General features: G+C 39.7%; 1 protein-coding gene across 1 annotated transcript; it reads right to left on the reverse strand.

Moving 5' to 3' along the window:
* Positions 1-338: 338 nt before the first annotated feature.
* LOC110924342 lies at positions 339-1688 on the reverse strand. Its single transcript, XM_022168360.1, has 3 exons — positions 1573-1688; positions 1021-1214; positions 339-871 (listed from the first exon to the last, which is right to left on the reverse strand). Exons 1-3 carry the CDS (start codon positions 1686-1688, stop codon positions 339-341), a joined length of 843 nt encoding a protein of 280 aa, XP_022024052.1.
* Positions 1689-16030: the final 14342 nt, after the last annotated feature.

Consider the following 16030-nt stretch of genomic DNA (forward strand, 5'->3'; position numbering starts at 1 on the left):
TAGGACAATCTCTCTTGAAATGTCCCTGTTCACCGCACTGGAAGCATCCCTCTAGCTTCGCTCCCTCCGAAGTACTTTTAGCATAGCACTCGCAGTAACATGCCCAGTTCGACCACACCTGGCGCACCTTTTCTGCTCATCCTCGTGAGTCTTCCTCTCAGAACCACTCCTGCCGTCCCTGGCATTATCCCTTCTAGAGCTGCTAGAACTTGATACATACGCCTTCCCCGAACTGCGTTTCCTGTCACGCTTCTCATCGGTTTCCTTCCTCGAGCTCTCGGACTTGCGCTTCTTCGAATCTCCAAACTTAGACTCAGAACGCCCCGACCATTCAGATTTCACGTCTGCATTGGCCTTGCCCGTGACTTCCCGGTTTCCTTCTTCTTGTCAAGACTACCTTTGCGAGCAGCGTCATCCCCTAATGATTTCGCCAATGTAGTAGCCTCTAGGTAGGTAGTGGGTTTCGCTGATGTAACCATGCTGTGAATTCGTGGCGATAGCCCCCAAATGTAACTCTCTACCTTAACATACTCAGGAGTAACCATCCGTGGAACTAACCTTGCAAAATCGTTAAAACGAGAAGTGTAGGCTCTGGCATTCAGACCTTCCATGGTTAGGTTCCAGAAGTCGGTCTCGATTTTCTGTATCTCACTGCGCAGGCAGTATTCCTTCAGGAGCATCTCCTTAAGTTCGTTCCAGGTTAGACCATATGCAGCGTCTTCACCCAAAATTTGAACTTGCGAGTTCCACCAGGATAGTGCCTCATCAAGAAAAGAGCAAGAAGCGTACATAACCCGTTGATCAGCAGCACAACCATTGATTGCCATGACGGATTCCATCTTCTCAATCCACCTGGTGATATCTAAGGGTCCTTCAGCACCGGTAAATGATCATGGGTTACATCCGTGGAATGTTTTATAAGTACATATGTGCACTGTTCATAAAGTTAATGAAAATCAGGAATACGTTCTGATTATATCATAACATACGAACTACTAAACTTTCCGATCATTATTTTACCTGGAGGGTTTCCAATCTGTGCCCCACCAAAACCACGCCCATGAGCCCCACGTCCGCGTCCATGGCCATCACTATGGTTAGCATCACGCTGTTCCATGGCAGTATTAACGTGTTGGGCTATGAGTTGTGCCAACTCTTCCGGTGTGGTAGGTAGTCCAGAACCCTGTCTTGCTTTTGACGGCATTTCATCATTTCTATTATTACACCAATAATAATCAACATAAGAAGATAAAAAAATAATTCAATCATTAAATGCTAGTGGACCAAACATTGCGCATGCATAAAATCCACATATTAATGAGAACAATTTTTAAAACAAAGGTAATTCACTGATATTCATCATAGAAATTAACAAACTTGTTTTTAGTACACACTGACCACCTTTGGCATGTCTACGTCGACACCCAAAACAAGTTCAAACAAAATTTCTACATAATATCCCAAAACCTGGCACGCAGGCCCCAAATAGAGTGTATTAAAAAGAGACAAACATAACAACCAACGAAAACAAACAACATCAAACATCAACGCTTCAAACCCAGGAAATCTAACATCCTCCTGACAAGCTCCTCCAGATCCACTATCCTCCAGTGCATTTGGTCCATCGAACTGTCATCTAAATCCTTCAACTCATCGTACCAATCCATCTGTCCTTCAAGATCCTTCATCTTACCCTTAGCTAAGTCCAGATCTCCGCGTAGAGTGGCAAACTGTCGATCGCAGTGGCAACATTGGTCTATCCAAACCCCTTTCTACGTGTGACGTCGATGTGATCTAACATCCTCCTTCAAGATCCTTGGAAGCAGATGCCGTCTCAGCGTGTGACGTCGATGCGATCTCTTTAACAGGCCTAGTCCTCTTCTTACGACGATAATAAACCAAAAAAGGCATAGTAGGAGCGTGTGACTCAATAACTGGTAAAGATGACTCAGAAGAAACAGGTGGAGGGATCTCAGCGACAGGCTCGATCACAGCAGCAGGTAGAACGATTGATGGCTCTAACGGTCGAGCCGTGACAATAGTGGCGTCCACCACTGGTGCGATACTGAGAGATCCTCCGATCATAAGGACACCTCTAATCACATCATCGATAACTGGTACAGTGCTAGATGATTGTCCCGTCCCATGAATCGAGAGAGGAACATCATCGTCATCGTCTACCCACCCGTTGCTAGTGAAAGCGTATCGGGGGTCTACCTGGCTGGCAAAAGCAGCAGGGTCGACGTGGAATGATGAAGCAAACTCGGCCATACCAACCATCTGTGGAGTCGTGATAGGTATCTCTGGTAGAATGGATCTGGGTGAAGTCTCGAAATCTGGCTCGCTACCTGAGTTATGGATCTCGATGACCTCGTGTTCATGTGACATTCATGACACATATATAACCGTACAAGTAAGTGTGTGATCAAATGAATAATAACACATAAGGCCCAAATAAACTGAAATCACGTATGCGCATAAACATGCAATGGTTTTCATACATGATAAAATTTTCCATGTTTATTTAAAAATTTTGGCTTCGCGAATTTTGGACTTAAATCTCAAAATTCTTCGGTTGAAGTCTAGAGATTTCCCCGAAAACATCTAGTTCGCTAACAACCATTGGCTCTGATACTAACTTCGGTCACGCCCCAAAAACGTCACAACGGAATATAAAACATAGTGGTGACGGAAGTTGGTGCCCATTAATATCTTGTTGACGATGTGTCACACCCCGACCACGTAGGACAACAAACCGTGGCGGAAACGTCGGGGAGTGTTGTAACAGAAGCTATTGTTTCACAACCATGGATACACAAAGAGTTTCGTTTTATTGAAAATATTAACATTACATTGTCTTGACACATAACAAACACGTTAAATATCGACTATCATTGTTATTATGTCACTAAGGCCTTGTCTAGATCCTATGTGACGCATGCATCCTAGAAACCACATCAAGCAACAACACCTGAAACATATGTAAAAACTTAGTCAGCAAGGAAATGCTGGCGAGTACATAGGTTTTATAGGAGTGTCGGATTCATGCCTAGTTTAAATGTTGCAATACTTCATTTAAAAACTTTGTTTTGAAAAGAGTGTAATATTGCAACTTAATTAACCAACTCAAATCAAGCGGGTTATAGTTTATAAAATCTCGTAGCCATGATTCTTAACCCAAAAACATTTGTTTTAGTAAAGCAATTTGTAAAACATCTCGTATTAAATCGTTAACAAAATCTCGTTAATAAAACTCGTATTATTTCGAAAACCTCGTTTGTGTGATATCGTTCCAAAATCGTTTACCTAAGTGTACTAAATAACGCCACGGTACATAATATGTTGAAAACACTTATATATAAGAAGTACCAGCGGCGTATCTACCATGTTTTCACCACATTACACCCGTCCCGTTATCTAAACACTAGCCAAAAACCAATCGTTTACCCAGATTGTTTAACATCGTTTTCAAATCGTTTACTCGTTTAAATCGTCCTCGTTTTAATTGTGATAACTTATGTACGGTCGTCTCGTTAATAACATTCAAACCTTCGTGACTCGATCACCTCGTTTATCGCTTCTCGAGTTAACAAACCACCAAAGGGTAAGTTAACAAACATCAGATTCAGTCGCTACCCACAACCCCCACACATAACCATGGGTGTAGTAAAGTAACGGGATTTGTCAGATCCTATGGTACCATAACCTAATACTGGTCGGTTGGGCCAAAATTAATGAATGTCATTTGTTATGTAACTACAACCATCAAGTTTCGTTCACATTATTGAAATCGTTATTAGTTTAGTAAAAATCGTTTTAATCGTTTTTGAAATCATTGTTTAAACTTGAAAACATTTCGTACATATGAATCACCCCAAAACATTTAAAAACAGTAACATAGGGGAACTATGTACTCACATGGAGTGCAAAGTATCCTCAATCAATAGAACTTCAACAAACTCGAGCAAACCAGAGAAATCAAACAACACCTAGTAATCGAACCACTAGTCAAACAATAGACGCCTAAATCGGAAGATCGGACAGAATGAGGTCTTGTAAACCAAATGAGTGTTAGAACTCATATGATATGGTTTGACAAAGCCTACATTCTAAATCGGAACCTAACATAAGTGCTTTCGACCCATCGCGACCCATTAAGGTAGCTCATGCTGCTTTAACGCGTCGTGCGCGCAAAAGCGCTTTCGAGACGTCTAACTAGTCCTATGACAAGTATTATATGCCCATACATGTTTAATTATGTCACACAATCAGTTATGTGTCAAAAGTTTGGGTTACATATGCTTAATTACCAATTATGTATGAAAAGGGTATTTTGGTAATTTACCAAAGGCATATAACTATCTATCATGCGACTAATTAAACCTAAGTGACCATAAGGTATAACCTCAGAAGGTTATTCCCTATGCTACTATGGTCACTAAACATGTTTGGTCGGATCCTAACAATCGACCAAACAGGTCGTGTTCGAAAGTCAAAGCGGGTGTTTAGTCCGCTTGACTTACAACTCTATATAAGCACCAAACTAAGAGTGACGAGCTAAACATGCTAGAACATGTTTAGTTAAGTTAGAAAACAGGTTTTGATATCAAAACAAACAGTTTTGATATCCTAGAGTAGTTTGGTTACAAAATACGCATAAACACGCATTTTGACCGAAACTACGACTCGTCACTACGCCTAGTCAACGTGGTAATCAGTAAGTATAGTCACAAGGGACTATAACCATCGTGATTACGCTCACGTTGCAAAGTTCAACGGAACTTTGTGTTGACCATTGACTTGGTCAAAGCTGAAAGTCAAACTTGTTTGACCTTCATGCTTGAAATACAAGAACAAGCAAGAAGAGGACTTACAAAGGGTCCAAGATGGATGTTTGATCTAAAATAGCTTAGGTTTGAAGTGTAAACTCCCCCACTTAGAGCTGAATTCAGATCAAGTATGAAGAACCCAAATGAGGAAGCTTGCTATTTATAGGAAGTGGAGATCAATAGGATGATTCCAAGTGTTTAGAGGGTGTAATCTTGGCCATACATGTGGGTTAATGGTATTAGAATACAATGGGAGTCAAAAACCAGCTCCAGGTATTGCAAATATTACATTAAAACCCCTGAATTCAGCCCAGATTGCTGAATCTGAAGTTTCTGTCTGGCAAGGCCACGCGACCCGCGTAAGATACACCTTTGTCTTACGCGCCCCGCCAGGACTAGTTTGGCAGATTGTCAAAATTAGTCCCTGCAGCTTAGAAACTTGCGTTTCGGCCCATTTTTGACACGTTTAAGCCCCGTTAACCCCATTTCAAGGCTCTAAAATGAAGTTAAAGTATTGGGGACTCAAAACATGCTTAAAAACATCTCGGGTGTCGGTTCGTTTGGTCGTACGGTTGCGTTGTTCGGTTAATTACGACGGAAATCGTAACGAACGCAAAAATGATCCAAATTAAGCGACGAATGAAATTTTATAATGCCAAACACTAAAACATAATATTTTAATGATTACATGAATTTTTGGATGTCCGGATATATTCAGAACGTAAAATATGCGCGAAAATGCAAACTTGTGCACTTTTTGACGCTTTTAGTCCCTATTGGTCAATAAAGTTTATTTTAGCATACCGAACCCCTCAAAGCCTATTTCTAAGCTATGTAAAGGATATTTAGGGTATGTTTAACTTATGATCAAGTTCCGGAATGTCCGTTACTACACAAATCGGTATAGTTTCGCAGTTTGACACAAATAGTCCCTGCGATCGAACAAAGTTGATTTTAACACACCAAACCATCTAAAACTTATTTCTAAGTTATGTGGAGGTTTGTTAAGCCTATTTCACTATTCCGGAGTGTTTGTCGCGTTATACTGACTGCGTTTACGCACCAGTTCGCGTATAACTTTCCAGAAAGCGATTTAAAGCTTGAAATTGGAATCGAATCGAATTATAAAAATCACCAAACACAAATACACACAAAATAACACCAAAACACATATAATAACACCAAAGCACATTGTTTTATTAATAATCAACATTGTTTTACATCGTACAATGATTACAGAGCACAGTTGTCACAGTCTCCCCTACTTCAGGAAATTTCGTCCCGAAATTTTAACTAGAGGACGCTTGTGAAAACAAATGTGGATATTTGGTCATCATTTGGTCCTTACGTTCCCAAGTAAATTTTGGGCCACGTTTGGACTCCCAACGAACTTTAACCAAATGAATCCGTTTGTTCTTCAACTGCTTGAATGTACGGTCCGCTATCTCCACGGGTTTCTCGACAAAGTGCATCGTTTCATCGATTCGGATCTCGTCGAGAGGAATGTGAAGATCAGCGTCAACTAAACACTTTCGCAAATTGGACACGTGAAAAGTTGGATTAAGATTTCCAAGCTCTGGAGGTAGCTCTAGTCGATAGGCAACCTTCCCAATTCATTCCACAATCTTGAATGGTCCCACATATCGAGGTGCAAGTTTTCCTTTCTTTCCAAATCTCACGACTCCTTTCCAAGGTGAAACCTTGAGTAGGACACGATCTCCGACTTGAAATTCTAAGGGCTTGCGTCGTATATCCGCATAACTCTTTTGACGGCTTCGAGCTGTCATAAGATTATCGCGAATTTTCTTGATTTTGTCCGTTGTTTCCAGAACGAGCTCGGGTCCAGTACGCTGAGCTTCACCGGTCTCATTCCAACAGACAGGTGAACGACATTTTCGACCGTAGAGAGCTTCGAATGGTGTCATTTTAATGCTAGCATGATAACTATTGTTGTAAGAGAACTCGATCATTGGCAGATGAGAATCCCAATTACCACCAAAGTCTATCACGCATGCTCTAAGCATATCCTCCAAAGTTTGAATCGTCCTCTCGGATTGTCCATCTGTTTGGGGATTATAAGCAGTGCTTAGATTTAGTTGAGTTCCCATAGCAGATTGCATGGTCTTTCAGAAATGAGATGAAAATCGAGCATCACGATCGGAAATGATATCCAAAGGAACGCCATGTCGTGAAACAATCTCATCAACATAAATCTTTGCAAGTTTATCAGCAGATAGATCCTCGCGAATCGGAAGAAAATGAGCTGACTTCGTTAATCGATCGATAACAACCCAAATAGCATCGGGACCTTTAGATGTACGCGATCACTTAGTGATGAGATCCATCGCAAGGCTCTCCCACTTCCAAACCGGTATTTCTGGCTCTACAAGCAAACCAGAAGGTCGTTGATGTTCAGCCTTGACTTTAAGACAAGTTAGGCATTTCGATACATACAAGGCAACATCTTTCTTCATACCAGGCCACCAGAACTTAATGCGAAGATCCTTGTACATTTTATCAGCACCAGGATGGATAGAATATCGAGACTTGTGAGATTCGTCCATCACTAGGGTGCGAAGATCGTCTTGTTTCGGAATCCACAAACGATCCTTGAAGTAGAGTAAACCATCGCCTTTCCTTTCGAGTTTAAGCTCAAGTTGAAGCGGTAGCTCATCCTTCAATAAACCCTTGATCACATAGGATCGCTGAGCTTGAAGGACACGAGATTGGATATCGGATAGAGCTTGGACAAAGTGAAGCTTGACTCGCTCTTTTAGACTAAGCGCATCAGCTACGACATTCGCCTTACCAGGATGGTAGCGAATCTCGCAATCGTAATCGTTCAAGAGTTCAACCCAACGTCATTGCCTCATGTTCAGCTCTTTCTGATTAAGAATATGCTGGAGACTTTTGTGGTCTGTGAAAATCACACACTTCGTTCCATAGAGGTAGTGTCTCCAGATTTTAAGTGCGAAAACCACAGCTCCTAATTCAAGATCATGAGTCGTATAGTTCTTCTCGTGGATTTTCAATTGTCTAGATGCATATGCTATAACCATACCTCGTTGCATGAGGACGCAACCAAGGCCTAAGTTGGACGCATCGCAATAGACAACAAAATCATCGCTTCCCTCGGGCAGAGATAGAACAGGAGCATTACATAACTTCTGCTTCAGTGTTTGGAATGCTTCTTCTTGCTTGGGTCCCCACTCAAAAGGCTTATTCTTCTGAGTCAAAGCGGAGAGTGGAACTGCTATCTTTGAGAAGTTTGAAATGAATCGACGATAATAACCAGCAAGACCAAGAAAAGATCGAATCTCTGTAGGTGTCGTTAGTGTACTCCAATCCTTAATAGCAACAATCTTGGAAGGATCCACATGAATACCCTGCTCGTTGACTATATGACCCACAAACTGAACTTCTTTAAGCCAAAATTCACACTTGGAGAATTTAGCGAAAAGTTGTTCCTTCTTAAGGAGTTCCAATGTTAAGCGAAGGTGTTGTTCGTGATCGGCTCGAGTCTTCGAATAAATGAGGATATCGTCGATGAACACAATAATGAACTTGTCTAAATAAGGTTTACAGACCCTATTCATTAAGTCTATAAAGATAGCTGGAGCATTTGTCAAACCAAAGGGCATGACTGTGAACTCGTAATGCCCATATCTCGTGCGGAAAGCAGTTTTGGGAATATCTTCTTCGAGAACACGAAGTTGATGATACCCAGAACACAGATCGATTTTAGAAAAGCATGAAGCACCTTGCAGCTGGTCAAAGAGATAATCAATTCGAGGTAGGGGATATCGATTCTTGATGGTAAGCTTATTAAGCTCACGATAATCGATACACATTCGAAAAGACCAATCTTTCTTTTTCACGAAGAGGACAGGAGCTCCCCAAGGTGAATAACTCGGACGGATGAATCCTTTATCAGATAACTCTTGAAGCTATTTCGATAACTCTTGCATCTCTGATGGTGCAAGACGGTAAGGTGGTTTCGCAATCGGGTTGGCATTGGGTACAAGGTCGATATGAAACTCAACTTGACGAACTGGACGCAAACCAGGCAGTTCATCAGGAAACACCTCTGGATAATCCCGAACAATCGGAATATCCTGAATACTCTTACTTTCGCTTTTCTCCTCGGTGACATGTGCAAAGAAGGCAACGTATCCTTTTCGCAAATACCTTTGGGCTTCCATACATGACATAAGCTTTAATCCACCTGAAGGTTTCTCGCCACGAATCTCCAGAACATCGCCAGACGGAAGAGGAATACGAACAATCTTATCGAAACAAACCACCTTAGCGTGGTGTTTGGTTAACCAATCCATTCCAACGATAATGTCGAAGCTCCCAAGTTGCATTGGCGTGAGGTCAATAGGAAAAAGATGGTTATCAAGGTTCAACTGACAATCACGAATAACAGAGTCAAGGACAAGAGGTTTACCAGTAGCAACTTCGACAGATAAGGGTTTCCTCAATTTAGTTCTAGGTATCGCAAGCAAAGGTTCAAAAGACAACGAAACAAAACTTCGATCGGCACTAGAATCAAAAAATATAGATGCGGGTTGATTTTTTAACAAGAAACGTACCATTGACAACAAAGGTACCATTGACAATGAGGTTGTCAACTCTAGCCTAGTTTGTATTCAGATTGAATGCTCCTCCATGAGCGGGATCGACAATTGGAAAAACAAAAGAGGCATCGATAAAACACAAGAGAGGCGATCATTTGTTCGCTAAACAAATGACACGCAGTGACTAATCAAAGTAAATGAATCAAAATAATGCATCGCGAAGACATGCTCGCCTATAAGTGAACACTCACCCCAAGAGTTCCCAGGTAAGAGTGACTGGTCCGATTATGTGGATTTGTACGAACACTATAGCCTTAGACAGAAAACTCAGGGTACAGGCATTCACTCTTCCAGTTTGCACGTGTTCACATTATTTAAACCCAAACTTTGACGAGATTTTGAAAATTCAAAAGGCACTAAGCCAAATATGAATCAAACTGGAAGGGTTCAAAACCATATAACAGAGGGTTCAAAACCTAGTAATCAATCATCCTAGATCGGATGATTAATTTTCGAAGCAGATTCGGATTTGTGTTCTCGTTGTGGTTATCACCTAAGGATAGGTGACGGTATTGTTTTAAAATCTAAACACAAGTAAACTTGTGTTAGGGTCCTAAAGTTATAGTCTAGGTCAAAGCATTGCTAATAACCTAATTCCCTATAACCATTGGCTCTGATACCAACTTCTTCTGTCACACCCCGACCACGTAGGACAACAAACCGTGGCGGAAACGTCGGGGAGTGTTGTAACAGAAGCTATTGTTTCACAACCATGGATACACAAAGAGTTTCGTTTTATTGAAAATATTAACATCACATTGTCTTGACACATAACAAACACGTTAAATATCGACTATCATTGTTATTATGTCACTAAGGCCTTGTCCAGATCCTATGTGACGCATGCATCCTAGAAACCACATCAAGCAACAACACCTTAAACATATGTAAAAACTTAGTCAGCAAGGAAATGCTGGCGAGTACATAGGTTTTATAGGAGTGTCGGATTCATGGCTACTTTAAATGTTGCAATACTTCATTTAAAAAGTTTGTTTTGAAAAAAGTGTAATATTGCAACTTAATTAACCAACTCAAATCAAGCGGGTTATAGTTTATAAGATCTCGTAGCCATGATTCTTAACCCAAAAACATTTGTTTTAGTAAAGCAATTTGTAAAACATCTCATATTAAATCGTTAATAAAATCTCGTTAATAAAACTCGTATTATTTCGAAAACCTCGTTTGTGTGATATCATTCCAAAATCGTTTACCCAAGTGAACTAAATAACGCCACGGTATATAATATGTTGAAAACACTTATATATAAGAAGTACCAGCGGCGTATCTACCATGTTTTCACCACAATACACCCGTCCCGTTATCTAGACACTAGCCAAAAACTAATCGTTTACCCAGATTATTTAACATCGTTTCCAAATCGTTTCCAAATCGTTTCCAAATCGTTTACTCGTTTAAATCGTCCTCGTTTTAATTGTGATAACTTATGTATGGTCGTCTCGTTAATAACATTCAAACCTTCGTGACTCAATCACCTCGTTTATCGGTTCTCGAGTTAACAAACCACCAAAGGGTAAGTCAACAAACCACCAAAGGGTAAGTTAACAAACATCAGATTCAGTCGCTACCCACAACCCCCACACATAACCATGGGTGTAGTAAAGTAACGAGATTTGTCAGATCCTATGGTACCATAACCTAATACTGGTCGGTTGGGCCAAAATTAATGTATGTCATTTGTTATGTAACTACAACCATCAAGTTTCATTCACATTATTGAAATCGTTATTAGTTTAGTAAACATCGTTTTAATTGTTTTTGAAATCATCGTTTAAACCTTGAAAACATTTCGTACATATGAATCACCCCAAAACATTTAAAAACAGTAACATAGGGGAACTATGTACTCACATGGAGTGCAAAGTATCCTCAATCAATAGAACTTCAACAAACTCGAGCAAACCAGAGAAATCAAACATCACCTAGTAATCGAACCACTAGTCAAACAATAGACGCCTAAATCGGAAGATCGGACAGAATGAGGTCTTGTAAACCAAATGAGTGTTAGAACTCATATGATATGGTTTGACAAAGCCTACATTCTAAATCGGAACCTAACATAAGTGCTTTCGACCCATCGCGACCCATTAAGGTAGCTCATGCTGCTTTAACGCGCCGTGCGCGTAAAAGCGCGTTCGAGACGTCTAACTAGTCCCATGACAAGTATTATATGCCCATACATGTTTAATTATGTTACACAATCAGTTATGTGTCAAAAGTTTGGGTTACATATGCTTAATTACCAATTATGTATGAAAAGGGTATTTTGGTAATTTACCAAAGGCATATAACTACCTATCATGCGACTAATTAAACCTAAGTGACCATAAGGTATAACCTCGGAAGGTTATTCCCTATGCTACTATGGTCACTAAACATGTTTGGTCGGATCCTGACGATCGACCAAACGGGTCGTGTTCGAAAGTCTAAGCGGGTGTCTAGTCCGCTTGACTTACGACTCTATATAAGCACCAAACTAAGAGTGACGAGCTAAACATGCTAGAACATGTTTAGTTAAGTTAGAAAACAGGTTTTGATATCAAAACAAACGGTTTTAATACCCTAGAGTAGTTTGGTTACAAAATACGCATAAACACGCATTTTGGCCGAAACTACGACTCGTCACTACGCCTAGTCAACGTGGTAATCAATAGGTATAGTCACAAGGGACTATAACCATCGTGATTACGCTCATGTTGCAAAGTTCAACGGAACTTCGTGTTGACCATTGACTTGGTCAAAGCTAAAAGTCAAACTTGTTTGACCTTCATGCTTGAAATACAAGAACAAGCAAGAAGAGGACTTACAAAGGGTCCAAGATGGATGTTTGATCTAAAATAGCTCAGGTATGAAGTGTAAACACCCCAACTTAGAACTGAATTCAGATCAAGTATGAAGAACCAAATGAGGAAGCTTGCTATTTATAGGAAGTGGAGATCAATAGAATTATTCTAAGTGTTTAGAGGGTGTAATCTTGGCCATACATGTGGGTTAATGGTATTAGAATACAATGGGAGTCAAAAACCAGCTCCAGGTATTGCAAATATTACACTAAAACCCCTGAATTCAGCCCAGATTGCTGAATCTGAAGTTTCTGTCTGGCAAGGCCACGCGACCCGCGTAAGATACACCTTAGTCTTACGCGCCCCGCCTGGACTAGTTTGGCAGATTGTCAAAATTAGTCCCTGCAGCTTAGAAACTTGCGTTTCGGCCCATTTTTGACACGTTTAAGCCCCATTAACCCATTTCAAGGCTCTGAAATGAAGTTAAAGTATTGGGAACTCAAAACATGCTCAAAAACATCTCGGATGTCGGTTCGTTTGGTCGTACGGTTGCGTTGTTCGGTTAATTACGACGGAAGTCGTAACGAACGCAAAAACGATCCAAATTAAGCGACGAATGAAATTTTATCATGCCAAACACTAAAACATAATATTTTAATGATTACATGAATTTTTGATGTCCGGATATATTCAGAACGTAAAATATGCGCGAAAATGCAAACTTGTGCACTTTTTGACGCTTTTAGTCCCTATTGATCAATAAAATTTATTTTAGCATACCGAACCCCTCAAAGCCTATTTCTAAGCTATGTAAAGAATATTTAGGGTATGTTTAACTTATGATCAAGTTCCGGAATGTTCGTTACTACACAAATTGGTATAGTTTCGCAGTTTGACACAAATAGTCCCTGCGATCGAAAAAAGTTGATTTTAACACACCAAACCATCTAAAACTTATTTCTAAGTTATGTGGAGGTTATTTAAGGTATGTTAAGCCTATTTCACTATTCTGGAGTGTTTGTCGCGTTATACTGACTGCGTTTACGCACCAGTTCGCGTATAACTTTCTAGAAAGCGATTTAAAGCTTGAAATTGGAATCGAATCGAATTGTAAAAATCACCAAACACAAATACACACAAAATAACACCAAAACACATATAATAACACCAAAGCACATTATCTTGTTAATAATAAACATTGTTTTACATCGTACAATGATTACAGAGCACAGTTCTCACACGATGCATTTAATTGTTGGACATATTAACTTAATAAAACATAAGTTTTAAACATAAAGTTTCAAAACATGACACAACCATGACATAGTTAAGTTGTTTTGATCCTCACGGATCTTATTACATTCGTCCCAAATTGTTTTAAAAGTTTGTCTAACACATTTTCAAAACACACATGCATCAATAACCACAAGACACGCCTTAATTCTCGAAGCCGAACTCAAGTTCCTGAAGAACACGTTAAAATCAAGTGTCAACACAAAGGAAGGTGAGTTTACATATCCAAATTTAAATGATTTGATCCCAAGGAAAACGATTTCCAATTATGTGTTTATTTAAAAACATCCATATAATTTACGCAAGTCAGTTTATTTCCTTAATAAAAATCCAAGGGTCAGCCGTCGCAAGCGTTTCCCAGAAACCTTCGAACAAAGTATCTTCCGAAGTTTACATATTAAATTTATAGCATCAAATGTTCAGACTCGTAAGTTAGCTAGACATTACGAACTATATATTAACAATGAGGGTATAATCAAAGCTAGACAATAAACAAAATATCAATTCGTCGTTTGAGTTGACACGGAGCAACCCATCACGATGGGGTTGTGCTAGTGCATTTATGTCTATCGCCTCCGTCAATTCAAATCGTAGCTGAAACTGTTTAATTTTAGACTTTATGTTGTAATTAGTAGAGAAAAGGCAAGGTGGCAATATTGTAATTAATGAGTTTTCTCATTAAAGCCTTGGCCTATAAATAGGAGGCTTATGCCTTAGATTTAGAACTTTTTGCCATTTGGAGCTTTGGAAAGCTAGGATCTTGAGAGAGAAAGTCTTCTCCACGTGATTCAGGTGCTGTACGTTTTCAGATTCATCTATAGAATCACCGATTATATTACGTTCTTGTGTGTTCGGTCACGTTCGTGTACGGATTCCGCACGTCACACGTTTGGTTCGCAGTCGTTACGGAGTCAAAACCGGTCCTAACAAGTGGTACCAGAGCAGGAGCTCGATTGCAAGGATCAAAGACACTGATTCATACAAAATTTCATCAGATTTAGATCAAAAATCTCATCAGATTTGCTCAATTTCTTCATCTTTTTTATATCTTCACGTTTTCATCAGAAAATTGCCAAATTAAACGACTTTTTACGGTTAAAATCGGCTAATTTTTTGATATGTTGTGCGAAAACATCTGATCTACAAGCCCACAAATTTTCAGCTCTTAATTCTAAGCCGTTAGGGAGAAATCTAAAATCTTTTGATCGGAAAAGTTGGTAATATGTCTGCTGTTACTGTTATGATGATATTGGATGTCACCCGATCGGACTATAGTCCGAACGAGCAGTAGTCTGATCCAAAGCACCACACTTTACAATTTATTAAAGTAGATTGACCTTTTGACCGTCACTCGATCGGAGTACAGTCCGAACGGACAGTTGTTCGAATTCATTGTCCTACTTGTTTCATTTCCATCGTTCGAACATCAGCTCGTTCGGAGTACCACCCGATTCATTATACAGAATTTTCACGTGTGAACATTTGATTAATGTCAGCCCAAGTGACCTCATACCTTGTCTTGGCCCTATCATTTTATTAAAGTCCATAATAGCGGCCCAATAGAATTGAGTATTAGATTAAAATTGTCGCCCATTTTAATATTGATCTGATCTAAAAGTTGTGTGGTCCAATCAAGTTGATGAATATCACGTGATTCATAATTGTTCATCAAATATCGGTGGAATTGAATTAATTTGTGTGTGAAAGTGTATATCCTTGTGTATATGTTGTCAGTCTGCATGTGATATCATCTTGAAAGTCAAGTTCATTATTGAGGTAAAAGAGACAATCACCACCCGAACGGACAACATATTTGTCGTTTTGTGACATTCAATCGAGTAGTATGTCGTTCGGTTTACCACTTTATTCAAATATATTATGAATCGTTTGGACAGCAGCTCGAACAGACAAGCATTTTCAACTAATCGGACATCATTCCCACCCGATCGGACAACGTTGTCACCCGATTATTGTCAGTGTTGATTTTTGTAGACTCACTCGATTGGATACTCGTCTGATCAAGTTGTTTAATAGTGTTTGAACTGATCTTGTGTGTTCATGATTCAGGTAATTCGAGAAGTTCACGTCATGGCTGAAGAGTTCTATAACACATTCTACAAGGCGTTTACATCCGAATCGTCAGAAACTTCAACGGTCACACCAAAATCTATTACAAAAGCGATCAAAGAAAACATTAATCATGACAATTTTTATGGGACACATTCAAAACCGCGTAACTTGAAAGTATTGAAGACTATACTTGGTGGAAGGAGCGTTTCATCAACTGGGCAAAAGCTTACGTGCACGAGAGCTGGTTTTGTTTAGAGTTTGGATATGATAGACCTGCCAATGATAAAGGCGAAGAAATCCCACTCAAAAGCTTATCCACATATGACAAAAAGAACTTCTCATCTGAACAGAGTATGATTGCTTTAATCCAATCATCGATTAGAGATGACATGTTTGC

The sequence above is a fragment of the Helianthus annuus genome, chromosome 17 (genome assembly GCF_002127325.2).
Source record: "Helianthus annuus cultivar XRQ/B chromosome 17, HanXRQr2.0-SUNRISE, whole genome shotgun sequence".
Lineage (NCBI taxonomy): Eukaryota > Viridiplantae > Streptophyta > Magnoliopsida > Asterales > Asteraceae > Helianthus > Helianthus annuus.

Bases quoted from the DNA above. Each gene is read 5' to 3' on its own strand.
- LOC110924342 (XM_022168360.1), bottom strand. From the start codon at position 1,688: ATGAAGGATCTTGAAGGACAGATGGATTGGTACGATGAGTTGAAGGAT. The intron at 1,215-1,572 runs GTTAGATTTCCT...GTGTAATAATAG, and splicing joins GAGGAGCTTGTCAGGAGGAT to AAATGATGAAATGCCGTCAA. The intron at 872-1,020 runs GTAAAATAATGA...CCGGTGCTGAAG, and splicing joins ACAGATTGGAAACCCTCCAG to GACCCTTAGATATCACCAGG.